Source organism: Cervus canadensis, chromosome 32 (assembly GCF_019320065.1).
Source record: "Cervus canadensis isolate Bull #8, Minnesota chromosome 32, ASM1932006v1, whole genome shotgun sequence".
In the NCBI taxonomy this organism is placed as follows: domain Eukaryota; kingdom Metazoa; phylum Chordata; class Mammalia; order Artiodactyla; family Cervidae; genus Cervus; species Cervus canadensis.
In genome coordinates, this window is record NC_057417.1 from 32,623,259 (window position 1) to 32,649,311 (window position 26,053).

General features: G+C 60.6%; 1 protein-coding gene across 3 annotated transcripts in view; it reads left to right on the forward strand.

Moving 5' to 3' along the window:
• RADIL (Rap associating with DIL domain) overlaps positions 1-26,053 on the forward strand; it is a 97,781-nt gene that overhangs the window by 68,433 nt on the left and 3,295 nt on the right. For 2 of the 3 annotated variants that reach the window (XM_043455299.1, XM_043455300.1), the window contains 8 exons: positions 10,580-10,827; positions 11,554-12,171; positions 13,013-13,050; positions 17,300-17,460; positions 20,876-20,988; positions 21,235-21,472; positions 21,975-22,147; positions 25,727-25,877. In XM_043455299.1, the coding sequence (XP_043311234.1) occupies positions 10,580-10,827; positions 11,554-12,171; positions 13,013-13,050; positions 17,300-17,460; positions 20,876-20,988; positions 21,235-21,472; positions 21,975-22,147; positions 25,727-25,877 (1,740 nt within the window). The remainder of the gene's footprint in view (positions 1-10,579; positions 10,828-11,553; positions 12,172-13,012; positions 13,051-17,299; positions 17,461-20,875; positions 20,989-21,234; positions 21,473-21,974; positions 22,148-25,726; positions 25,878-26,053) is intronic. The other variant, XM_043455301.1, reaches the window with a different exon arrangement.

The window sequence follows — 26,053 nt, forward strand, 5'->3', positions numbered from 1 at the left end:
GGCCCCAGCAACCCTCATCCACGTGCAAAATGCAGGCACCCCATCTCCCGTTCCCAGATCTCACCCCCTTACAGTATCAGTTCAAGTCCCAAATCTCAGTGTCTAAGGAGCCTCGGTCGGGTGTGGAGGAGGCCCCTAGGTATAGTCCATTAAGCACAGCCCTGAGGGTGGAGGGGCACAGTCCTTCCCCCGAGGACCCGTGGGTACAGGGGCGAGCTGCCTGTCCTGCTCCCGGCAGCCGGTGGTGGGGCAGACGCAGGAGAACGTCATGGGCGTTCCGGGTCGAAAGGGGGACATGGACGGTGAGGAGGAGTTGCTGGCGCAAGGCAGAGCCCCGTCCCTGGGGCTCTCGGGCGGAAATCACCATGTTCTGCTTCCTTCCTTTCTTGTCCTTGCTAGCTGTGGGCCGGCGCCCAGGCCCAGCACCTTTTCCCATCCGAGCGAGGGAGCCCCCTTGTTCAGACCTTCTCTTCTGTGACCATCCGGAGAACACTCTGCTTTGGAGGTCGCTCGTGTGTTAGGTTGGGTCCACCGGATAATCTCTATCTTCAGATCAGCTGCTCAGGAACCTTAGTGATACCTGCAGGATCTCTCCTGCCCATGAGCCTACTCCCGGGAGAGACCCCAGGGGCGGAGGTCACGGGCACCTTAGACTTCTGCTCCCCCGTGGCCTTCCATAGTTACCCTGTGCTCCCATGCTGATGTACAGACCTATGTAAATACGGACGGGCGCGGGATTTTCATTAAAATTTGTTGTTTTTTAAAGAAACAGGTTCATGTACTTATTTTTCTGTATTTTTAAAAAAAGATTGATTTTTTTCCTTTTGGTCGCGCTGGGTCTTCCTTGCCGCTCGTGGGCTCTCTCGAGTCGCCGCGAGCAGGGGCCGCGCCTCGTGGTGGTGTGCGGGCTTCCTGCTGCCGAGCTCGGGCTGTGGGCGCCTGGGCTTCTGTCGCTGCCGCGCAGGGACTCAGGGATCGTGGCGCACAGGCTCTGAGTGCGGCTCAGTAGTTGCGGCACATGGGGCTTCGTTGCTACGTGCCACGTGGAAACTTCCCGGGCCAGGGATCAACCCCGTGACCCCTGCGTTGACAGGCAGATTCTCAACCACTCGCCCACCAAGGAAACCCTCTGTATCTTGTCTTACCAAATTCCTGTTGAAAATCTCCCCATGTCATCTGTTACCATTTTAATTCATTCATTTCAGGGCTTATGGAATACTCCATGGTGTGGTCAGAGCATTGTGTACATTTTAGGATCATTGAGAACAGTTTTGCAGCAGGTATTCTTATATGTACCGTATTTTACCACATAAAAGATGTTATTGATTGTAAGATCACCAGTACCTGCTTCCCACTAACGTAAAAAATACAAGTTCAACGAGGACACAGTGCCTTATATTATTACTTATTTGTGCACAAGTGCCCTTTTCTGGGCCTCAAGAACATTGCTGGGCTTCTCTGGGTGGCTTAGTGTTAAAGAATCCCTCTGCCAGTGACACGGGTTTGATCCCTGGTCCAGGAGGATCCCACGTGCGGTGGAGCAGCTAAGCCCGTGCACCACAGCCGCGGAAGCCCGTGGGCCCCGAGCCCGTGGGCCGCAAATCCTGAGCCCGTGTGCGCCTGAGCCCGTGGGCCGCAAATCCTGAGCCCGTGTGCGCCTGAGCCCGTGGGCCGCAAATCCTGAGCCCGTGTGCGCCGAGCCCGTGGGCCCCGAGCCCATGTGCGCCGAGCCCATGCTCCACAACAAGAGAAGCCCCTGCAATGAGAAGCCCGAGCGCCGGCGCTCCAGAGTGGCTCTCACTCTTCACAGCTGGAGCAAGACCCGCGCGGCAGGGACTACCCAGCACAGCCAGTCGTAAACAAACAGAATAAAAAGCCCAAAAAGCATCGCCGAGGCCACGCCTCTTAAGAGCAGTTTGTGTTATCCTGAGATTGTCTCTCAGCCATGGCTCAAATTCTGCAAGTTTGCGCTCAAGAACCAGAACTCACCCACTCTGAGGGGGCCCCTGAGTGACTGGAATATTGCAAAGTCTGGCCCCCCAGGAATGGCAGCCAGTTCTCACGTGACAGCTGCTGCCTGGGACTCCCCATGTGCACGCAGGGTGCGTTCAGAGATGTGAAAGTGTGTCTCGTAATGGATGAAATACATACCATACGTGCGTGCATTCATTCACTTCTTCGTTCAGTAGGTAGAAAAGCATGTACATCTAAAAGCTTGTTTTTACCAGTAACCTCCATGAGCGGCAAAGCGATACTTTCTCGTCGCTGATTAAAATCAGAAGCAAAGCACAGAAGCCAGACAGCCCATCCCTGCCCTCGCCTCCCCGCTTCCCGGCTGACCTGCCCAGAGGGCCCCAGGCTCAGCTGTGAACTCTGGTCCTTGCTGGCGTTTAACCCCTCGGCTCACGGTGACACACATGTCCCACTGTCGCTAGACGGAAACTCCACTCTGTTCACCCTCGCTCATTTAAAGTGTCAGCCCCTTGGGCCCTGTCTGCTCATAAATCTGAGTAAGTTTGTTTAGATTTGTGATCAGTGTTTGCATTCTTATGACCAGAGACAGCGTTTTGCAGTGAGGACTAGTGTTCACAAAGATTACCTCTTCTTCTCGTTCAGCCTCTGTTTTCTTTGAAGTTAACTGCTGTCGTTGTCATCTGTTTGCCCGTTTTCCTCGGTACTTTTCCCTCACTCAGTATTCCTTGGTCCTCTGCCGGTATCTCTTCTCAGGATGCTCAGATGTGTGTGGGTTTTATCCAGTTGGGGGTGGCTGCTCTCCTGCCCGCTCTCAGCCGCCCCTCCTTGGTGTCTCTGCAGAGGGGACCCCCCCGCCCCCTTCTTCCTGGTTCTAGGTTTACGCCTGGCCTTGGAGGACTGGCTTCTCCAGTGGCGGCCTGAGCGTGTCCATGGGCAGTGAAGTTGCTTAAAAGATCTTTATTCTACCTTAATGCTTGATTAATAGTTTAGCTGGATATAGAGTTTTACATGAAAATACTTTCTCTCCTAGCATTTTGGAGGCCTCACTCCGTGTCTTCTAACTCTCCCTCCGGGAGAAGCTGTGACACATGATTCTCGCTCCTTTGGACTTAATCCCTGCCTTCTCCCCCTGGAAACACAGCGTGTCTCCCCCCAGGCTCATGGCACAGACTCAGTGTGTCTGCATCCTTTGTGTCAGATATTTTTTTTTAATGTAACAACGATGGTTGTATCAGTCATCCTGGCCGTGTGTCAGTCACTCGGTGGTGTCCCCCTCTCCGTGACCCCATGCACTGTAGCCCACCAGGCTCCTCTGTCCATGGGGTTTTCCAGGCCAAGAGTACTGGAGAGGGTTGCAACTTCCTACTCCAGGATCAGTTATCATATTTGTTTATAAAGTCCATATTGTCTTATTTTATGAAGGTTATTAAAATTTTGCTTGCCTACTTTGGCCCTTTATGCATTTTTTACCCCTACCGTGTTTAGCGACTTTTAATGGGCCATTTCACCTTGAAAACGCCTGTTCTTTGGTTCTGAACAATCACCCCAGTCCTTGGACCGCCCCTCCTGGGCCTGCTCTTATCCGGGTTCGGTGTCTCCTGGACGGCCATCTTTCTGTGATCTTTTCTCTCTTAGCTTCTCTTTTTCGTCTTCTCGCTCGATTTTCAAAGTGGTTTCGTCAACTCTGTCTTCCGACCTGCATGCACGTGGGTAGCCGTGCGGGCATCTGGAGACGTGGCGTCTGGGGTAGGGAGGCTCCTCCCTGTGGACCAGCAGAGCGGTGCTGGGCTCGGCTGGAGGGCTGCATGCCCAGCTGAGCGCTGGGGGGTCAAGGAGCCCCTCCCGTGGGTCGGCGAGGCCTGGGGTGCCGGCTGGGCTGGTGCTGCTGTGTTTACCAGGGTTCCCTCTGTGGGGGTGGGGGTGGGGGGGTGGGGGGGCTGGAGGAGTCTCCAGGGAATCCAGCAGGGCCTTCGGTTTCAGCTAAAGAAAACTCTGGCCTCCGCCACGCCGATCTGTCTCTGGCACGGCTCTGGGAGGCCCGTCTCCATCTGTGACGGGCTGACAAGTGGCCGAAGCATTTGATCTCCTCAGTTACCCATTATCTTAATTAGGTTATTAGCCTTCCTGGAGACACTGCTCTTGCCGATTAAGGCCCTAATTAGTAGGAGAAGGTCCAGGTTTTACCACGGAGATAATGCTCCTCCGTACTTTCAGGCTGTTCTTGCTTAAAAACATTCTTTACTTTAATTGATTTGTTCTTCGTTGCTCTTCGGGCTTTTCCCTAGCTGCGGCTCCCCGGATCTAAGCACAGACTCAGTAGTTGTGGTGCTTGAGCTTAGTGGCTCTGCGGCATGTGGGATCTTCCCGGACCAGGGTTCGAACCCGTGTCTCCTGCACTGGCAGGCGGATTCTTTACCACTGAGCCACTAGGGAAGCCCCTGCTTGGTACTTGAAAATGTTTTTATCGTTGAAAATTTGGAAAATAAGAAAAAGAATACAGAGGGTAAAAATCATCTGTAAAATTACCTCCAAAAGAGAATTGCTTTTAACATTTTGGTGCCTTTCATTCTTTTCTTACTGTCAAGTTTATTTTCTTACATAACTCGGATCCACCTGTGTACGGAGTTCTTCCTCTCTTTCTAACCCAGTGTACTTACTCATGCTGTGAACGCCACCTTTAGTGCTTAGCGGGGGGTGGTCTGCGTAACTGTGTCCTCAGTGAAGCTTCAGAATATTTCCCGCTTTTCTAAGTAATGCTTATGTAAGCATCTTTGGTTCCTTTCTGATTGTTTCTGGAGGATAGCAACTTAAAGGTGGGACTCATTTGTGGAGAGATGGCGGTGTTTTCAGATGCAGGCCTGTGCGTGTCTAACAGGACGTGGTTGGTTCTGACCTTGGCGAGGACCGGTGCTGGGTGATGCCCCCGCGGGCAGTTTCCGAGCACGCCCGTCTCGCCTCGTCTGCGCTCCCCTGTGGCTCTGGCCTTCAAGAGCCTCTGCTGGACCAGGAGACACACTCATGTCAGTTTGTGTTTCCTGTAGTGTTTGTGAGAGGCAGTGGATTTTAGCCTGTTCACCAGCCATCTACGCTTGATAGTCTGTACCCGCCTCTCGTTGCTTTCCTCATCTTTATTTTGAAATACTTCCAGCAGAGAACTAGACCGAGGGTAACCTAGTGACCTGTTTGTGCACCCACGACCCAGCTCCAGAAATAAGACGTCCCAGCTGGAGTGCGGCGGGAGGGCGTGGGGCCGCGGGCCGTGGAGGTATCTTTGGCTCGCCGCTCAGCCCTGGCGAGGAAGCTGGGAAGCGCAGGACATCTGCATTTTGCCCGGGACTTGAACCCCTGGGCCGCTGGTGGGAAGGTGGACATCTGTCAGCTCCTTGGGTGGTGGGCGAGGATCTGTGCTGGGGCGGGGCTGGGGAGAGACGGAGCCGCAGAGCTGGCAGCATCCGACGTCCAGAGCTGCTGGTGTGGACGCGTCCTCACGCTGGTCGGAACAGGGGCTACTGCCGCCTGTGGCCGCGTGCAGGAGGCCGGGCCCTCGGCGGGGTGGGCGTGGGGCGTGGTGCCCGCGGCGTCCTCAGGGTGCCCTCCGCCCGGCAGGCGTGGCAGCAGGTCTTGAGGCTTCGGTCGGGTGTGGGGCTGTGGGGGCACCCTGTGGGCCGTAGGTCAGTACCAGGGGTGAGGCGGGCACGTGGATTCGGCTTGCTGTCCCTTGGGGCTGCCCTGAGCGCCACCCTCCCTCCCCATCGGAAGGAACCACCGTCGTGATTTTGTAGCGGTCATCTTCTCGGTGTTCCTCAGCATTGTCGCCCGTGTGTTTCTGCCTGCGATGGTTTGGCTCTGCCTGTTTTGAGTTGTGTGGGTGGATTTATGACTCCTCCATCACACTGCTCCCAGCCGTGGCCTGCCCCCACCCCCCCCGCAAGTGAGTCTGGGAGCCACGTGCTCCGAGCATCCTGGCCCCCGAGTGTGACCCCCCCTGCGGTGCGCACCTGGCGGGGACTGGCTGGACGCTGAGGGTGCGTGTTTTCACTTGACCTGGGAGGCCGGCTTCCTGGCTCACAGCTCGTTGGCGACCTTAAGTGCATGCTCTGCTCTTGTGCATTTTCTGTTGTCTGGTCTTTTCCTCACTGATTTGTGAAACGTGAAAAGAGGGAGTTGCTCAGTCGTGTCCGACTCTTCATGACTCCATGGACTATGGACTATACGGTCCATGGAATTTTCCAGGCCGCAATACTGGAGCGGGTAGCCGTTCCCTTCTCCAGGGGATCTTCCCAACCCAGGGATTGTACCCAGGTCTCGCTACATAGCTGGTGGATTTTTTTTCCCAACCCAGAAATTGAACCAGGGTCTCCTTCATTGCAGGCGGATTCTTTACCAACTATTGGGGAAGCCCTGTATTGATTTGTGGGCATCCTTTATTCTAGTTTCTAGTCTTTATCAGCGATACGTGTTGTAACTGTTTCCTCCAGATCTATGAGATAATGTTCTAAATTCTGCTTATAGCGTCTTTTGATGAGTAAACTGTCAGCGTGGCTGGATTTGTTCATTCTCTTCTTCATGGTCAGTGTTTTTGTTTCAGTTTTGTGTGAGAAATCCTTCCCTGTCTCCTGGGTCATAAAGATATTCCCATCATTCTCTTTGGAGAGCTTTCTGGTCTTGCCTTTCACATGAGGGTCTCTAAAGCCTGTTTTAAAAAATGGAAATAAAATTGACATAACAAGGCTAACAGTGTTAAAGTGCATTCCAGTGGTGTTTAGTACCTGCCCCCATCATTCTGGCCTTTCATTGTATCTTTTCGGTGTATTATAGCACAGTTGACCTGGTCATCCTGCTGTTGGTGGAGATGAGTCGTTTCCAGCTTGGGCCCGCTTGCAGCGATTCTGCTGGGGCGTGTGCCTCTGACGCCCACCGCGGAGTGGCCTTGCCGGTCAGCGGCAGAGCCTCCACCCCGCAGCCCGTGGGGCGCTGACCGTTCCCCTTCCTCTCGCGCTTGCTGTCTCTTTCACTTCTGTTTCTTTCATTTCTTTTGGCAGCACTTCGTGGTTTTCAGTGATGTGGTCTTACCAGCTTTTGGAAGATTTGTTCCTTGTTGTTTCCTATTTTTTGATGCTGTTATAAATGGTGTCATTTGTAATGACATGCCCCTTTCTCTTTGTTTCTAGTATTTAAAAACAGTATTGCATTTTTTTACATGTGGTATCTAGGCCCCTTGCTGAGTAAGTTCATTTCTTACTTCTAATAGTTTGTCCATAGATTCTTTTGCATTTTCTGTGTACACAATCACATTGCCTCTAAAATAATTACAGGTTTCTATTTTTCCAGTCCTCCCACTGCCCGTGTGTTTTTCGGGTGTGACTGTACCGATTAGGACCCCAGTTCGGCGTGAACAGAAGTGGTTGGCAGGCCTCACGTGCTCCTTGTGGGGAGGTGGGTGCGCATAGACGTTTCTGTTTAAAACTGTGTTTGCCCGTGGGAAGATTGAGCCTGGGAAGCCAGGTAGCATATTCCTATCTCACTGCAGTCCCTTTGTAGGGTTTATTATAATAAGAGAATGAAATGGAATTAAATGTAAAGTGCGCAGAATAAGGCCAGCCATGTAGAAGGCAGATGCTCTTCAGACGATCCTGAGGTCTCTGTTGTACGTTTAAATACAAAAAAGCTTCACGTTAAGCTCACGGGTCACTTGGTTGTCGTGGAGCTGCGTTATGCAGCCTTTGCTGACCTGGAAACAGCATTCCAGTCCAGAGGGCGTGTTGAAGGCAGGTCTGACTCGGGATTTCGCCACGGCTGTGGCCGAGTCTCTCTTGGCAGCGCGTCCCCAGCTGTTGTTAGGGCCCTGAAGTCGTCTCAGTAACCCCCATTTTAGCAAACCTCGCCTGCACAGGCTCGTTTGCCTCGTCAGCCCCGCATCCCAGTCACGTCCGAGTCCTGCCCCAGCCGCGGTGGTGGGGGTGAGCAGCAGAGACTTCTCCGAGCTGTGTGTCTTGTTTCAGACCCTCTGGTTCCTGGGAGAGACGCTCACACAGGGCCCCGGGGTCAAACCTAACGCTGTCCGGAACGTCCTGACATGCAGGAAAAGGCTTGTTGTTCTTCGCAGGGCTGCTCTGGAGCCCTGACGACAGCTGCTTCCAGCGTTCACGTCCCCTCCCCCGTGTCCAGGGTCCTCGCCTCTCTCCTGGCAGAGAGGACAGAGGACGGGATGCCTGGGCCAGCGCGGGAACCTCCGTGTGGTGGGGTGTCCCCCACTGCCTGTGCTGCCTGGCCCGGGGCGTCCGATGGGGGAGGCTCGGGCCCCGCCCTGCACTGCTGCCGCCCGCTCCTTCCCTGAGCCGCGAGCGTCGTGCCTGGAGGACATGCCGCCCCTCTGTCCATCAGGGACCCCTCCCCCTGGCGCGACCCCCTTCCCCGCCAGAGGCAGCCCGTCCAGGAGCGATGCTGCCCGCGCGTCCTGCCTCCCGCTGTTCGGGGACGCGTCCCCGCCCCAGGCTCAGCGAGGAGGGTCTGCCCAGCCGGGCAGAGCCGCCCTGGTTTTGCGCGGCACTGGGACGCGTGCATCAACCCCGGAAGCCACGACCTCCTTGGAGCGACTGGCTGCAGGGCGATCCCCCTGCCTCGGGGCAGCTGCAGAGTCCTCACAGGGGAGGGCACCGCGTTGTGCTTATGACTTGGACTTTAAGGAAGTTTTAAAAAATAAAGGATAGACTATAATGTACTTGACACCCGCGTACCTCCCTTCCTGAGTTGACCTGGACGTTTAAAAAATCTTGTTTATTTAGTTTTTATGAGTGAGTAGACGGCACACACAGCTGTCTCTGAAGCGTGTTCTAGTGTGTGAAGGTGTGATGTTCCACGTGTCCTGGTAGGCCCCCAGGCCCGATCCCCCAGCCTGTGAGCCGGCTAGTTCTAGAGTGCGCTGTGTGCCTTTCTGTCTGCTTTTGCAAACAGCTTTACCTGCACGGGGATCCAACCACGAGCACGTGTGGGGGCGCTTCCCGTGCGCCTTGGCCCGTGTGAACAAAGGTCTCCCGCCCTCCGCCGGGTGCAGGCTGGGGTCGGCCTCCCCGGGCAGCGGGCAGTGTCCCCGTCCTGCCGGGCAAGCGGTCCTGTGGAGCTCACGGGGGCCCGGCACCCGCCCTTGCTCGGGGTCCGCACGCGAGGGTCGTCCTGGCTGTGCCCCCGTGGGGTCTGCAGCGTCCGTGTCAGCTCCGCGTGCTGGCCGTGCTGTCGGTGGTCCAGCGGCCCTGGCCACCAGCTGCCCCCGCCTTCCCCCCCCCGGGGCCCGCGGAGGGGCCCTGGGAGCCGGGCCGGGCGGCGCTGTTCAGCACTCCAGGCAGTTCTGAGTGCGGGCGGGTGAGAGGCCCTGCCGTGGCCTGTGAGGGGTCATTGCGGGGTGGGACCCCAGCTGGAGGACTGGGCCCGGGTGGCTGTGAGCTGGCGCCACCCCACGCCCATCTCCTGCAGTCCCAGGGGACCCTGGCCCCAGGCCTCGTCCTGGTCTGGGAGGGAAGGGCGACCCTCTGGGCTCTGTTGCCGCCTGGGAGCCCTCACTTCTGGAAGGCGGCTCTGGGCGCGTTCTCTATGGAGGGAGGGGGGCTGGGGCTCGGCGGCAATGCCCCAGCCGGCACACAGGGCGGAGGGGGCTGCCTCCTCCACGCCTGCCTCCTGCCCCCATCCTGTCCCTCCCTCGGCTCCCTGCCCGAGTGCTGGCCTGGCTCGGCTCTGCGGCAGCGGCCCCGGCAGACAGCTCGCTCTGCGGCTGGGCTGAGCGGAGCGGCCTTCCTCCCGCAGCCCCGGCCCCCTGTGGGCTGCAGAGGCGCCGGCTTCCCTCTCCTGCTGGAAGCAGGTCTGTCTCCCTCCCGCTTGGCTGCCAGCGCCTGGTAAGGCAGCGCCCTTGGCCCCGCTTGCCCCCACCCTTCCCCTGGCGGTGTCTGCTTCTGTCTGGAGTGGTCGTGGGCAGGACGCTGCAGACAGCAGCTGTGGGGGCTCTCGGAGGGCTCAGAGCAGAAGCCCTGGCTGGCCGGGGACGCGGCTGTGACAGGAGACCAGTGTTCCGGGTGGCTTCCCAGCTTCAGTGTGGCTCTAGTGGGAAGAGCGCTTCCCACCTGCACAGGTCTGTCCAACGCTTTCCTGGGGTGAGAGTGTGTGTGCGCGAGTGGGCACATCACACCTCTGACCTGCCGCGTTGGAGGCGGCCCAGGAAGGACCAGCTGTGTTCCGAGTGGTGGGCTGGGGGGCCCCGGCAAGTCGGCGGCTTCCTCCTGTGAGATGTGGGGCGGATGAGCGTTCTCATCTAACCAGCGTGCACACGCAGGATGCCAGGGTGGGCCAGGGGACAGGGTGGGCTTGGCATCCCGCAGCGACCCACTGCAGTGTGCCCTCGGGCTCCTGTGGGGCGTTTGGGGTTCAGGATGGCCTGGCTGCCTGGCTCCTGGGGGAGCCCCCAGGGTGCCCAGCCCTCCAGGGTGCGGTCCGTGGGCAGACTCCTGCGGCTCCCCGAGGCCCGCTGGACGGAGCGGTGAGCAGCATGAGCCGCTCCGGTGGCCTGAGCCCGGAACCGGAGGCCGGGCCCTGCTCACCCCGCCCGGCTGCTTTTCAGGGATCAACGCCCAAGCCCGGAGGCTGCAGCGGAGCCGCGCCAAGGGAACCCCAGCCCCAGCCGCAGGGGGTTCCCGGAGCCCTCCTCCAGCCCGGCTGCGCCGCACGGTCAGCGAGACCAGCCTGAGCTCGGCCGCCGCCCCGCCTGCCGCTGCCCGGGGCCCCGAGGAGCCTGCCCAGGACGCCATGCGCTGCTCCCTCTATGAGTCGCCCCACCTGCTGCTCCTGCAGGGTTACAGCCAGCAGCACGTGAGCCCCTCACGGGGCGGGGGGGGGGGCTCTCAGAGGGACCGGGGAGGCGGGGGCTCTCAGATGGACCGGGGGGCGGGGGGGCTCTCAGAAGATGGGCCTGGGGGGGCGGGGGGCGGGGGGGGCTCTCAGATGGGCCTGGGGGGCGGGGGGTGGGGGGCTCTCAGAGGGACCGGGGGGGCGGGGGCTCTCAGATGGACTGGGGGGCGGGGGTGGGGGGCTCTCAGACGGGCCTGGGGGCTGCGGTGGCTTTGGTTGGTCCTGGACTCTGGAGGAGAGTAGAGGCTTCCCTGCCCTCTGCTTCCGGAACATTCCCTGATGTAGCTACAGTAGGAGGCAGCAGGGCCCTCGGAAGGGGTCTCCCAGCTCCTCGCTGATCCCAGCCTGGGGCTTACCTGATACCGGCCCCGCCCACCTGTCGCTTAGGCTGCTACCTGCCTGGCTTTGGGGGGGGGTCTGCCGCTTCCCCCGGGGGGTTGACGGGTCCCAGGGAGTGGTTCCTGTGGGCCGGCGCCCGCCTCCCGTGGCCTCCAGTGTGTGCGGGGCTGCCTCTCACGTCTCCGTTGGAGTCGCTCCTGGTGTCTGGGTGGACGCCCAGGGTGGGCAGGCTGGGGGCAGGCTGCGGTCAGGACGCGCTCCAGGCTGGGCGCCCCGGGCGGCTTAGCTGGCGGGGACGGCGTTGCTGGCGTGGCGTCCAGCCCCTGATCTCCGGCGTCTGCGTCTCAGGACAGCCTGGTGTACGTGCTCAACCGGGAGCGGCACACGGTGGGCCAGAGGACCCCATCCAGCAAGCCCAGCATCAGCCTCTCGGCCCCCGACATCCTGCCCCTGCACTGCACTCTGCGTCAGCTCCAGCCCTCGGGCCCGGGCCCGGCGGGGGCCCGGCTGGTGCTGGAGCCGCTGCCCGGGGCGCCCGTCTCGGTCAACTTCGCGGAGGTGGGGGCCCGCCCGGTGGTGCTGCGGCACGGAGACCTGCTGTCCCTGGGCCTCCACTACCTGCTGCTGTTCAAAGACCCGGCGCAGGCCCGCCCGCTGCCCGCCCAGGCCCTGGCCCGCCTCCGGGCCGCGCCGCAGAGCTGCCGGCTGTGCGGCGCCCCGCTCCGGGCCCGCAGCGCGCCCGCCCCGCCCCGGCCGCGGCCGCTGCAGCTGGAGTTCGAGCCTGACGTCGAGGACGCGCTGCTGCAGCGGATCATGACGCTGGTGGAGCCGGGCGGCGCTGACCCCGCGCTGACCCCCGCCTTCCTGCTCTGCGTCTGCGTCCAGCACTCGGCCACTCGCCTAGAGCCGGGCTCCTTCGGGCAGCTGCTGCTCAAGATAGCCCGGCTGATCCGCGAGACCGTCTGGGTCAGTGGTGGGGCCAGGCCGGGCGGGTGCAGGGGCTGGCTGTCAGAGGCCCCGAGCTCCATGACTGACCCTCCCTTCCCGAGTCTGCCCTCTGCCAGACGCTGGGTGTAGTCATCCGCCACTGTTGGTTCATTCTCACAGCAGCCCCCCTCCCTGGCGCTCACGTGTGTCCTCAGTTCAGGCGCCGGGAGCGCTGAGAGAGCCCGTTGGGGCCACGCCGGGCCACCTTCGCTAGAGCAGGAGTCATTTCCTTTTTTATTTGTATGTATGTGTGGCCGTCCCCTAGGCATGTGGGATCTTAGTTCCCAGACCAGGGATCAGAACACGAGCCCCTTGCCGTGGAAGTGAGGGGCCCTAACCACTGGATTGCCAGGAGAGTCCCAAGAATGATTTCTTGATTAAAAGGGACAGAAAACATTGGCTAGGCCTGAGTCCCCGTGGGCACGTGGAACTGCACTTGTACAAACTCAAGCCCACGTGCAGCTGCTTGTTTCCGGGGACTGGCTTTTAAAAGTGCGTTTACATAGCTTCACCATCAGAGAGTTGCTGGAATCCTTATTCTGAAACCTGTCAAACGTTTGACCCGTTTTTCCTCTTCCCTGCCTGGCCGGTTGTTATGTAAGAGAGCTGGGTGTGAAATGTCCCTTCTGTGCTGGGAGGTCCGACCAAATGGGAAGACAGGTTCCCGTGTGGCTTAGAGCAGGTCACCGGGTACGGGACGCCCCGGCAGGGAAGCCGCGTGCGCACGTGGACGGGAGCTGCCGTCGGTGGTGGTCTGACCGCATGCAGCCGTGCCGGCCTCTCTGTCTCATCTTTGCTCTCTTCCTGTTTCTGATTGTAGGAGAAAACCAAAGAACTGGCAGAGAAGCAGGCGCTCCTGTAAGTATGGCCCCGTCATTGCACACCCCCCACCCGGCCCCTGGTTCCCAAGGGGCTCAGACCCAGCTCCCTCCACCCCCGCCGGGGTCTGCGCTGCGCTTCCATGAACCGTGGTGTGGAGGAGACTCGAGAGTCCCTTGGACTGCGAGGAGATCCAGCCAGTCCGTCCTAAAGCGTCTGTCTGTCTGTGTCTGGGGGGTCCTTCCATGTCTGCAGAACTGTGTGTCGGGAGCGTGGGACACAGCGGGCGCGGCCCTCTCAGAAGCCGCCGCCTCCCTCGCTCCCGTAAGGACTGAGCTAACGTGAACCTGCTGCTTTGGGGAAATGGACACCTCTGGGGTCCAGATGGGGCAGCCGGTCTTGGCTCTCCAACGTCGGTTTTCACCAGAAGCACTGTATCTACTCTTACTCGATGCTGGAAGACTTGGGAAAACCATTTGGCATTAATGGTAAAGATGAACAAACACCGCAGGGAACTGCCTTGGCAAACGCGCCTGTGTTTGTGCCAAAGACTCTAAGCCGTGGCCACCCATCCCCTTGAAGGAGTGTGATGTGTGGTGACGGCAGAGACTGCGTGTGGTCACTACACATCGGCGGTGAGGGGCTCTTGAGGCCACAAGTCCCACTGCGGTCCACAGGGGTTTGCCTCATCCCCGTTCGTGTGACAGCCTAGACAGCATATTAAAAAGCAGAGACATCACTTTGCCGACAAAGGTCTGTCTAGTCAAGGCTATGGTTTTTCCAGTGGTCATGTATGGATGTGAGAGTTGGACTATAAAGAAGGCTGAGCGTCGAAGAATCGATGCTTTTGAACTGTAGTGTTGCAGAAGACTCTTGAGAGTCCCTTGGACTGCAAGGAGATCCAATCAGTCCATCCTAAAGGAGATCAGTCCTGGGTGTTCACTGGAAGGACTGATGCTGAAGCTGAAACTCCAATACTTTGGCCACCTGATGCGAAGAGCTGACTCATTGGAAAAGACCCTGATGCTGGGAAAGATTGAGGGCAGGAGGAGAAGGGGATGACAGAGGATGAGATGGTTGGACGGCATCACCGACTCAATGGACATGAGTTTGAGTAAACTCTGGGAGTTGGTGATGACAGGGAAGCCTGGCGTGCTGCAGTCCATGGGGTCGCAAAGAGTCGGACACGACTGAGCGGCTGAACTGAACTGTTCACGTAAGGATGTCGAGTGAAGAGGGCCCATTTATAAGGCATGTGTCTGCTGTCGTGCTTGCCGGGTACCGTGCACCTGCAGTAGGTCCCGTAAGGGGAGCGGGAGGAGGCCTCATTGCCCCCTCCTTCCCACATCGTTGTTGGGACCTGGAGGGGTGGAGCTGGGAGCTGGGGTCTGAGCGGCGAGGCTCCCTCTGGGCTGAGAATCCCCGTGGGGCTTGTGGGCATCCGAGCGGCGCTGGCCCGGAAGTGGGGTTGCTGGGTCACGAGGAAGCTCTGGTTTATGTTTCTGAGGCACCTCCGTGCTGCGTCCCACAGCGGCTGCGCCAGTTTGCGTTCCCGCAGCAGTGCACAGGGTTCCGGTTTCTCCACGTGCTCTGCGACACTCTCTGTGTCTGGTCTTCTTTAAATACTGACTTTCGCGTTTGGCTGCAGCGGGGTCTTCGCTGCGTCTGGCGGGAGCTCTGGCCGAGGCGCACGGACTCCCTCGTGTGTGGGGGCTCTGTTCCCTGACCGGGGACCGAACCCGCCTCCTCTGACCTGCAGGGCGGGTTCTTGGCCGCTTGGCCCCCGGAGCTCCCGTCTCTGGACAGGTGTGACATGGCCGTGCTCTGACCTGCATCTCCCTGGTGATCAGGGAGGCTGAGGACTTGTCCTGGAGACACATCTGTTGACATCTTTAGCCCGTCTGGAATCGGGTTATTAGGGTTTTTGCTTGTGAATTGTAGGAGTTCCTGTGTGTGCTGGAAACTCACCCCTTTCGGCTGGTGTGTGGTTTGTAAACTCTCCCATCCGCCGGTTGCCTTTTCGTCCTGTGAGCGGTTTCCTCTGCTTTGGTGTGACTGCCTGGTCGGGCTCCGCTCCGTGGACGGTGCCTTTCTGGCCCTGGCCCCGCTCAGGCGCTGCGGGGTGGTGGGCCAGGCTGCAGCACCTCCTTGGGGCCCCAGAGCGCCACCCGGGCTGGCCGGGGGCACGGCCTCAGCGCCGACCACATCAGGGCCTGACACCAGAGCCCCGCTGGTGGGCTGTTCCTATGTGGAGGCCTGTCCGTCCCCCTGAGTTCTGGGTGAGGCTGAGAAGGGCGATACACGTGGAAACAAAACGGAATTCGGTTCTGACAAGCAGATTAATGGGCTTCCCAGGTGGCGCTAGTGGTAAAGAACCTACCTGCCAACGCAGAAGACAGAAGGTTTGATCCCTGGGCTGGGAAGATCCCTTGGAGGAGGGCATGGCAACCCACTCCAGTACTCTTGCCTGGAGAATCCCATGGACAGAGGAGCCTGGCGGGCTATGGTCTATGAGGTGGCACAGAGTCGGACACAGCTGAAGCAGCTTTGCATGCATACACAAATTAATCCTTTTTTAGTGACATAAAGTTCTGTCTAGTCAAAGCTATGGTTTTTCCAGTAGTCATGTCTGGATGTGAGAGTTGGACCATAAAGAAGGCTGAGTACTGAAGAGTTGATGCTTTCGAACTATGGTGTTGGAGACTTTTCAGAGTCCCTTGGACTGCAGGGAGATCAAACTAGTCAATCATAACGGAAGTCAGCCCTGAATACTCACTAGAAGGAGTGATGCCGAAGTGCCAATACTTTGGCCCCCTGCTGTGAAGAGCCAACTCACTGGAAAAGACCCTGATGCTGGGAAAGATTGAGGGCAGGAGGAGAAGGGGATGGCAGAGGATGATGGTTGGATGGCATCACTGACTCGATGGACATGAGTTTGAGCAAGCTCCTGGAAGTGGTGGAGGACAGGGAGGCCTGGCGTGCCGCAGTCTGTGGACATAGCCCCGAGCAGCGAGGACACCGCGCCCCACGCCTGTGCACAGACGTGTGTGATTCAGACCAGCGAGGAGGACGGACGAGGGGAGCAAGATAAGCAGGAAAAACAAGGAGAGGCGGACGTGGGAAAGGGAGCCCCGGGCCCAGGCCAGCTGCTCAGAGGGGGACCCAGCCCTCCCAACGCTTCCTGGCTGGGCCTGTGGTCTGACCCCCGGAACCCCCAGCGTGACGGTCACCGCGACAGCTGGAGCCTGCGAGCTGCTCTGGGTTCCTGCAAGCCCCCCAGGCAGGACGAAGAGCGGGGGTCGGCCCTGTCCTCGCACGAAGTCTGCAGCACCTGCCTCGCGCCTGGAATCCGCCAGTGAGAGGCACAGCTGCGGTCACCCGGCCAGACCCAGGGTACCTCCGGGGGGCTTGCTTTGCTCGTCCGTGGATCCCTGCTCACCTGTCGGAGCCTCGGCAGGTGTGGTCAGGGACCCGGTGGAGGATGCTGTTGGGACACACGTCTCCCAGCCGGGCTTGCTGCGGGGGAGGAGCCAGGCTGAGAGATGCGGGGCTGCTGTTTACACGAGGGTCACCTGCCCCTCAGCTGCCCCCCGGGACCGGCGAGGACAGCACGGAAGCTTCTGTCACAACGCAGGCGACCTGGATCCCAGGTCCTGGCTCTGGAGATGCGGGAGTAAGGGCCCGAGATGGGCGGAAGCCTCCTGGCCGTGGAGGCAGGGGGTCTCAAGGTCCCCAGTGTCGCCGGGGAAGGGACAGGCGCTGGGTGGCCCAGGCGACCGGCCCCCAGGAGGGATGGGACTGGGGGGGCCCCACCTGTGTTGGCTCCCAGGGGACGTGAGCGCCTCTGCCCGAGCTGAGCTGCGTGTCAGTGCCTGGGGCCCTTGGTGTGTTTCCTGATGATTAAATCTTCCAGTGACCCCCCCCCCCGACCCACTGACTCCCCATCGTCTTCCACGTCCTGCTGTGCTTAGCTGCCTGTCTGCCCACCCCCCGAGCAGTTATGTCACCGTTTCCTGTTCGTTCCACTGTTAGCGCAGAACTGGGCGCTGCTCTTTGACTCCTAAACACCCAGGGTGGCCCCCCTGCCCGCGTGACCTGATTCTGAGGGAGGATATGAAGACCGCGCATCCGCCAGAGGCCTTTGCTCTGGGGCCGCAGACGCTCCTTCCTGAGGCTCGCGGGCAACGCGCCTCTCGCCGTTTGGGGTCTGAGTCTAACTGCCCAGCCCGACGCGGGGCGCTGACGGGGCGGGTCAGCCTCCCGGTGATGCTGGGTCTCTGTCCGGCAGCCCCGAGCCGCCGTCCGCGGCCAGCTGCTCCCTGGCCGGCCTGGCGCCCGACCTGCAGCACATCCTCTTCTGGATGGCCAACGCGGTGGAGCTCCTCTACTTCGTCCAGCAGAGGTGCCCGCTCTACATGCAGAGCCTGGAGGAGGAGCTCGACATCACAGGTGAGCCGTGCGCCGGCCCCCGCCCTCCAGCCCCGCTGAGCTCCCTGCCTGGGCATGGCCGCCCCAGCCACAGCCCCTCCTACACGCGGCCGAGGTTCAGAGACAGGGGCGCTGCCCGCGAGAGAGACGAGGGTGTGATGGGAGACTCAGACGGAAACGCGGAGAATTGATGAAAGTGGCGTGAGTGCTGAAGACGCCCTGTGGGAAAGGGGCTCCCGGGGGCGGTCCGCAGGGCTTCACGGGGAAGGTGGTGTCTGGCCTGGCTCTGAGGCGTGCGGGGTTTCAGCGGATGTGTGTCTGACGGGGCTGGGGCCCTGGCGGGTCCCGGGACGGAGCGGCAGGCTGACCGCAGGGCTGGGCGTGCGGGCCGGGCCCCAAGAGCTCAGTTTCGGCCTGGACAGGACCGTGCGTCCCTCCCTCCTGCCAGCCTCCCTGGAGTGGCGGCTGCCCAGGGGCACGGCCCAAGGTCCGGCTGCGCGGGGCTGTGGGGAGGCCGGGCGGCAGTACGGGTGCCCGTGGACTGACCCAGCCCTGTTCCCTGGGACGTGGCCCCGGGCTCACGTCAGCCTGAGGCCCTGGCCCCGACGCCCCTGCTGGACCCGATGCCAACCGGCCTGGCTCCTGGAGGACGGGCTCGTGGTGGCCAGGGGCGTGGGGCGTGGGCAGGCTTCACGGCCCCACTCTGTGCTCAGCTGGCTGCAGGGGCGCCAGCCGTGGAGACGGCCGAGGCGCTGGAGGCCTGGCCGAGCTGAGCCGTGGGGGCCTCGGCCCTGGGCGGAACCCGCCGGCACTGGGGAGGTGGGTCCATCTCCTTCCCTGTGGCCAGTCTTGCTTTCTGAGGCTCTGGGGGCCGGGGGGCCTGGGCCCGCGTGGACGCCTGGTGCGGGCCGTGGCTCCTTTGTGTCCGCGGGTCTGCGTTCCGGGCCCGCCGACCTGGTGCTTTGGTGCCTTCCCCTCGGGTGGACGTTGTGCACCTCGTCTGGTGGCTCCTGGGCGCTTGTCCCTGAGGCCGCCCGTCGCGGCTCTCCCCCACCCCGCCAGGCTCCTGCAGGCCGTCAGCCTGGGGTTGGTCTCCCCAACCCCACGTGAATCCCACCGACGCCCCTCCCTGTCTCATCATTTCGGACGCCGTGTCCTGCAGAGGGACCCTGAGTCCAGCTCACCTTCATAAAGCAGGGGCTCCGCTCCCTTGGCCGCGGCCTCCGCTCTCAGGAGGAGATACTTTTGGTCCAAGGCCAGATGTTGTGTCGCCTAGTCGACGCTGGGAGCGGGGGTCCAGCCTCTGCCCATGCCGGGGACCGGGGCAGCCACAGCAGGGCCTGAGCCCCGGAAACACGGTCTGGGGCATGTGGGCTGCAGAGAGCATGGGCAAGAGCCCCAGCCCAGAGCCGAGGGCGGGTCGAGGGGCGCCGGCCCCCTGCCCTCCAGCAGGAAGCGTCCATGGGAAGGACGCTGGGGCAGGACGTCACATCCTGAGCGCTGGGAAGAGCTGTCCTTCCCAAACACTCTTTTCTGCCTGAAGCTTTTACCCAGAGAGCCTGTTCACATGGGCAGATAAAACGTTAGCCCATATAGGGGGTGTTTATGTTATTCATTTAAAATTCTCCTGTAAGATTGGAGGTTCTGCCTCAGATCCGAGATGTAGGGGGGACGTCCTCAGGGCCCAAGGGCTCAGGATGCGGGTTGGGGGAGGCCGAGGCTCCTGGCCCTCTGACAGGCTCGTGTGGGTGTTGGCTTAGTTGGAAACCCCAGCAGCCTGCGCCGTGGGTGGAGGGGCTCCGGGGGGTTTCTGGGCATCTGCTGGGGGCCGCCCTGGGGTCGTGCTCTGTGGGTCCCCAGCCGCCGCCTCTCCATTGGCTCATCCCACCGGAACCCCGGCACCCACTCAGGGGTGTAGATCTGCCTTCTCAGATGAGCAGGCGGCATCCAAGGCTGTAGGACGCAGGCCTGGGGCCCTCAAATCGCCCCACTGGCTTCTCCCCCGAAGCCCAGTTCAGTTCAGTCGCTCAGTCGTGTCCGACTCTTTGCAACCCCCATGGACTGCAGCACTCCAGACTTCCCTGTCCATCACCAATTCCTGGAGTTTACTCAAACTCATGTCCATCGAGTCGGTGACGCCATCCAACCGTCTCATCCTCTGTCGTCCCCTTCTCCTCCTGCCTTCAATCTCTCCCAGCATCAGGGTCTTTTCCAATGAGTCAGTTCTTCGTATCAGGTGGCCAAAGTATTGAAGTTTCAGGCCCTTCTGAAGCCCAGGGAGGTTCTCAGATGAGACTCCGGGATGGAGCCTGGGGGCCCCGCAGGCCTCTGGCTTCCTGGTCGGGTGGGTTCTTAGGGTGCGAGCCATGGGGTGAGGGATCCCGAGTCCTTGATGGTGTGTGGTGATGTCTGCAGGGCGGGTCTCTAATGGGCTCACACTGTTTGCTCTCCATTTGATGAGCGGTCCCAGCCCCGTACGCCCGGGGGGCCTGGCTTAGGGCTCACGTCGATTCCTGGGCCCCCTCCCACCCTGAGAGGAGATTCCGGACGTGGGTTCACACTCTGCGCTGATTAGAAGGCGGCGCAGGGCGCACAGCGGAAGGACGGCCTTGCGGGCAGCCTCCTGTCTTCACAGAGAGAGACGGGGGCTGAGCGTGCAGGCCGGGGTTGGGGTCCCGTCTGGCCCTCTCTGCCCCCAGGGCACCGTGCGCTCGGGCCTTCCTCAGGTGGCCCCACCCTCGGGGCCTCTGCTCTTGGGGACCCTGTGGCCGGCCTGGCTCTTGGCCCTACTGGAGCCCTTCCTGGGGGGAGTCGCCTAGAACCGCTCACACCCCGACCCCGGCTGCTGCCCAGCCTGGAAGCCCTGCCCACACCCGCCTGCTGCCCGTTGGACCCGAGGTGCTGAGGGCCTGGGGCCTCTGCCCTGTGCTGGGACGGCGCGGCTTCCTGCGGGACGACCGGGGCGCTGGGGGCCGGCGGCGCACAGGGGCCGTGTGGGCTCTTCTTGGAAAACACACTGCTCTCCCGAGTGATGGTCTCCGGAGGAGCGTTGGCCCGTGCTCTCTGATCTGGGTCCCAGTGAGAAGTGACCGGGGCCGGGTCGGCTGTCGCGGGCGCTGGGTCCTGACTGAGTCCTGAACCGGCCCGTTCACGAGCGCCTGCCGCGCTGGCCCCGGCTCAGCATCCAGAGGCGGGAGGCACGGGGCCTGGGTCCCGGCCGCCTCGGCCAGCTCCTCAGGACGCCGGGCCCGGGAGAGGTGTGGCAGGCCGGTGCCGGGAGGGTGGGCTGCCCGTGGCTTTGGTTTATCTCATTCTCCAAGCCCAAGAGGAGGCGTTGGGCGGAGCTCTCAGGAGGCCACGGGGTGGTTCCGGAAGGTGCCCGTCTGTGTCCCCCAGCCCGCACCCTGCCCTGGTGACGGTGCCGCTCTGCCCGCAGGCTCCAAGGAGTCCCTGTTCTCCTGCGCCCTCACGGCCAGCGAGGAGGCCATGGCGGTGCTGGAGGAGGTGGTCCTCTACGCCTTCCAGCAGTGCGTCTACTACGTCTCCAAGGTACCGCGCCACGCGCCCGGGGCCTGAGTGCCGGCCCCCGGCCCCGGGCCCTCTGCCCCCCGGGCCCCGGCCCTCCCGGCCCCAGCACCCCCGTCCCCTCGCTCGCTGTTCCTCCATCGAGTGAGCCCCCCGCGTCGCTGCTCTGGGGAACAGCGGCCCCGCCCGTCCCGGCCCCTTGCGGGCCCCCGCGGCTCCTGTGGCCGGGGCGGGCCCGGGCCTCTGCCAGCCACGCTTCCCTCTGCCCAGTCCCTGTATGTCTGCCTCCCGGCCCTGCTGGAGTGCCCCCCGTTCCAGTCGGAGTGCCGGGAGAGCTGGAGCTCGGGCCCCCCGCTGCCCGAGGAGCTGCGCCGCGTGGTGGCCGTCTACCAGGCCGCCCTGGACCTGCTGCGGCGGCTGCAGGTGCACCCCGAGATCGCCGCGCAGGTGCTGGCCTACCTCTTCTTCTTCTCGGGCACGCTGCTGCTCAACCAGCTGCTGGACAAGGGTGAGGGCGGGCGCACGCCCGGGGAGGCCGGCGGGCAGGCGCCCCGGGGGGGAGGTGGTGCGGGGCCGCCCGGCAGCGAGTGCAGGCGGCCCACCGGCCTTTCCTGGTTCCTGCTCTCCCCACTCGGCCCCGGGCCCCTGAGAGGAGGGGGCGGGCTCAGGGAAGTGGCGTGACCTTTGACCCAGCCTCACTGGTGCCCAGATCTCCTCTGTCACCCGGCCCAGGCTCAGGGTTGCCAGGATCTCTGGCTAAGGAAGCACTGGGGCGTGGGGCCGGGCGAGTGGGGCCAGCCCACGGGTTCTCCCGCCTCCCCCACGGGGTCTGGGAGCAGGTAGGGAAGCTGGGAAAGTGATGAAAGGTCTCCCGTCTGTCCAGAGGCCTGGGTGGGGGGGTGGGGAGGCGACAGGGCTGGGGCCCCGCCGGGCTTGTCTCCCTTGGGGGAGGGTGGGCCTGCCTGCTCTGCGAGGGCTCCGTGTCACCCTCCCTCCATCCCTCCCCCCAGGCCCCTCTTTGAGCTGCTTCCACTGGCCCAGGGGCGTCCAGGCCTGTGCCCGCCTGCAGCAGCTCCTGGAGTGGACCAGGAGCGCCGGCTTCGGAGAGGCGGGGGAGCACTTCTTCCGGAAGCTTTCCTGCACGCTCAACCTGCTGGCCACGCCCAGTGCCCAGCTCATCCAGGTGAGAGGGGCTGGGGGGCGGTGGTCGCTCTGGGCTCGGCAGCTTGCAGTCCCTGCATGTGGGCTATGTGTGTGCCTCAGCCGTGTCCGACTCTTTGGGACCCCATGGACTAGTCCACCGGGCTCCTCGGTCCACGGGATTCTCCAGGCAGGAATCCTGGAGTGCGTCGCTGTGCCCTCCTCCAGTTGCAGCCCCCAGCCCCCAGCTGTTCCCCCCGCAGGCAGGGTGACGGCCCAGGACGTCTGCGTCTCGTCCCTGACCTACAGCAGTGGCCCAGGGGGCCCTGCTGACAGGTGGCGGTGAAGGACCCGAGGTGGGGAGGTCACCCCGGTCACCTGGTAGCCCCATCTAAGCTCAGAAGTCCTGAAAACTGGGAAAATATTTGCAAATGATGTGACCGACAAGGGCTTCATTTCCAAAATCTACAAACAAGTCATAAAGCTCAGCATCAAAAAATAGCCCAATCAAAAATATGCAGAAGACCTAAATAGATAGTCTCCAAAAAGGACATACAGATGGCCAAAAGGCACGTGAAAAAATACTCGACGTTGCTGATTATTAGCGAGATGCAAATCAAAACTACAAAGAGGTATCACCTCATGCCTGTCGGAATGGCCATTGTTAAAAAGCCTACAACTAAGAAATGCTGGAGAGGGTGTGGAGAAAAGGGCGCCCTCCTGTGCTGGTGGGAATGTAAATTGGTGCAGCCACTATGGAGAACAGTGTGGAGAATCCTCAAAAATTAAAAATAGAGTTGCCATATGATACACCACTTAATTCATATGCTAGCAAGGTAATGTTAAAAATCCTTCAAGCTAGACTTCAACAGTATGTGAACTGAGAACTTCCAGATGTTCAAGCCGGGCTTAGAAAAGGCAAAGGAACCAGAGAGAGATCAAGTTGCCAGTATCCGTTGGATCATAGAAAAAATGAGGAAATTTCAGAAAAACATCTGCTTCATTGACTATGTTAAAGCCTTTGACTGTGTGGATCACAACAAACGGTGGAAAATTCTGAAAGAGATGGGAATACCAGACCACCTTATCTGCCTCCTGAGAAATCTGTAAGCAGGTCAAGAAGCAACAGTTAGAACTGGACATAGAACAACAGACTGATTCGAAATTAACTGGAGGACTTTAAGGCTGTATATTGTCCCTCTGCGTATTTAACTTGTGTGCAGACATCATGCAAAATGCTGGGCTGACTGAATCACAAGCTGAAATTAGGATTGCTGGGAGAAGTAACCAACAACCTCAGATATACAGATGATACCATTCTAATGGCAGAAAGTGAAGAACTAAAGAGCCTCTTGAAGGTGAAAGAGGAGAGTGAAAAAGTTGGCTTAAAACTCAACATTCAAGAAACTAAGATCATGGCATCCAATTCCATCACTTCATGGCAGATAGATGGGTAAAAAGTGGAAATAGTGGCAGATTTTCTTGGCCTCCAAAAGCACTGTGGATGGTGACTGCAGCCACGGAATTAAAAGATGCTTGCTCCTAGGAAGAAAAGCTATGGCAAACCTAGACAGCATATTAAAAAGCAAAGACATCACTTTACCAGCTAAAGGTCCATAGAATCAAACCTACGGTCTTTCTAATAGTCATGTATGAATATGAGAGTTGGACCATAAAGAAGGTTTAGTGTTGAAGAGTTGATGAATTTGAATTGTGGTGCTGGAGAAAACTCTAATTCAGAAAGACACATGCACCTCAGTGTTCATAGCAGCGGTATTTACAACATCCAAGATAGTGAAACAACCTGAGTGTCCACAGACAGAGGGATGGGTAAAGAAGATGTGGTACATGTATATAGTGGAATACTCCTGAGCCCTAAAAAGAATGAAATAATGGTATTTGCAGCAGCGTGGATACAGCTAGAGATGATCCTACTAGGTAAGTCAGGAAGAGAAAGACAGATGCGTGTGCTATCCCTTGTATGCAGAATCTAGAATAAGATACAAAGGAACTTGTTTTCAAAGCAAAAACAGACTAGCAGACATAGAAAACAAACCAGAGGGGAAAGGGAAGAAGAGAGAAATCAGGAATTTGGGATTAACAGATACAAACTACTCTACATAAAATAGGTAAAAACAACAAGAATTTTCTCTACAGCACAAGGGGCTACACTCACCATAATGTATAAACCATAATGAAAAAGAGTCTGAAAGAGTCACACATGTATGATCTTGTATGTATAAAATTACTTCATACCAGCAATTAACAGCACTGTAAATCAACTGCACTTCCATAAAAGGAAAAAAAGGCAGAAGAGTGGGTCAGAGAGACAGGGGAGCAGGCGGCGGAGGACGGGCCGGGGGCGCGCAGCGGCCTGCAGGATTCGGGCGCGGCCCTCGGCCGGCGCGGCGGCGGGACCTCAGCCCTGCAGCCACGGGGGCGGGTCCTGCCCTGGCGCCGCCGGCGGAGCGCAGCCCCCGACGCTCGGTGTAGCCCCGGTTTAGCCCCTAGTCTGGCCCCAGACCCGCGAGGCTGTGCTTGTTCTCGCTGCCGCGTTCGAGCGCACTTGCTACAAGAGCAGCCGGAGACAGGATGGCAGCTGCCCGCCTCCCTCACTTGCGCCGTGATGCGGCCGCCACTGGGAGGGACGCGGCCGCCAGGCCCTTTCCTGCTGGGCGGCGGGCAGCCCCGTGGGCTCGCTCCCTGCCGCCCGCAGTCCTGCCCGAGCTGTCACTCACCGCCCGGCACCGTCGTTTGCCAGCCTCGAGACAGACCGTTTAGGGAGAAGAAGCTTGTCTGAAAACCGCCGACATTCTCGTAAAGAGGAGGCAGAGTATCCGTAACATAATGACCGGATGCTGTAAATGAGAGAACAGAAAGAATTCTTGGAAGTTAAAACTGCGACAGCAGAGATGCAAAGTTCAGTAGCAGAGTTGGAAGCTGAAGTTTGGGGAATTTCTCAGAAAGCAGAGCCTGTGAGATGGGAAGGAGGTGCCCGGCCGTCGGGCGCCCATTGACTCCCTCGCTGGGTGCGGGGTGCAGTGAGGATGGGGCCGCCCCCATGCAGCTCAGGGCCCCCCGTGACCCCACCCAGGCCTCTGATGTTGGCAGGGAAGTCAAGCGAAAAAGGAAGAGAGGAGGAAGGTAAAGGACAGTTGGTGAGACCAGAGAGGCAGAGAAAAGGGGCCAAGACTGCGCCGGACGCGCCCCTGCAGGCTCCCTGGGAGGAGACCCATGTCCCGGAGGTCACGGGCATGGCGGCTTCCCGCTTCCCAGGAGCGGACGCACAGCCGCCCCCCAGGTTCCCCACGAGGGCCTCCCGCCTGGAGTCCTGAGCCCTGGTGGCCGGGAGGGCGCTCTCCCACCCCGGACCCCCGGGCCCCCCAGTGCCGGCCTCCCCAGGAGGCTCCCCCTGCAGAAGGCAGGGGCGGTCTGAGCGTTCCCGGGAGCCCTCCCTGGTCCCCATCACAGCCAGAGCCGGTTCCCTTGCAGACCTCACTGTCCGCCTGGCCCCCGGGGGCAGTGTGTGTGCTGGGGGCCCTGGGGGCTCCCCGGAAGGCAGGCCAGCCCCCCTTGCATGGGGTGGGCTCCGCGGCCTGTGACCTGGAGCTTCTTGTGGCAGATGAGCTGGGCGAGCCTGCGGGCCGCCTTCCCCGCCCTCAGCCCCGCGCAGCTGCACCGGCTGCTGACCCAGTACCAGCTGGCCTCGGCCATGGGCCCCATGAGCGCCTGGGAGCCGGGCGCCCAGGACGGCACCGCCGCCTTCAAGTCAGGTGAGGCCCGTCCGGGGGGCTGGGAGCTGGGGCATCGTCCGTGGGCTCCTGGACGCCCCGTCCCCGGGGGGGCAGGGCAGGACCCCCGAGGAGGAAGGCGGCCCGGGGCTGGGGCTCCCCTTGGCCCCCGAGGTCTGGGCTCGGTCACAGGTCCCCTCTGCCCCTTGGGGCCTCGC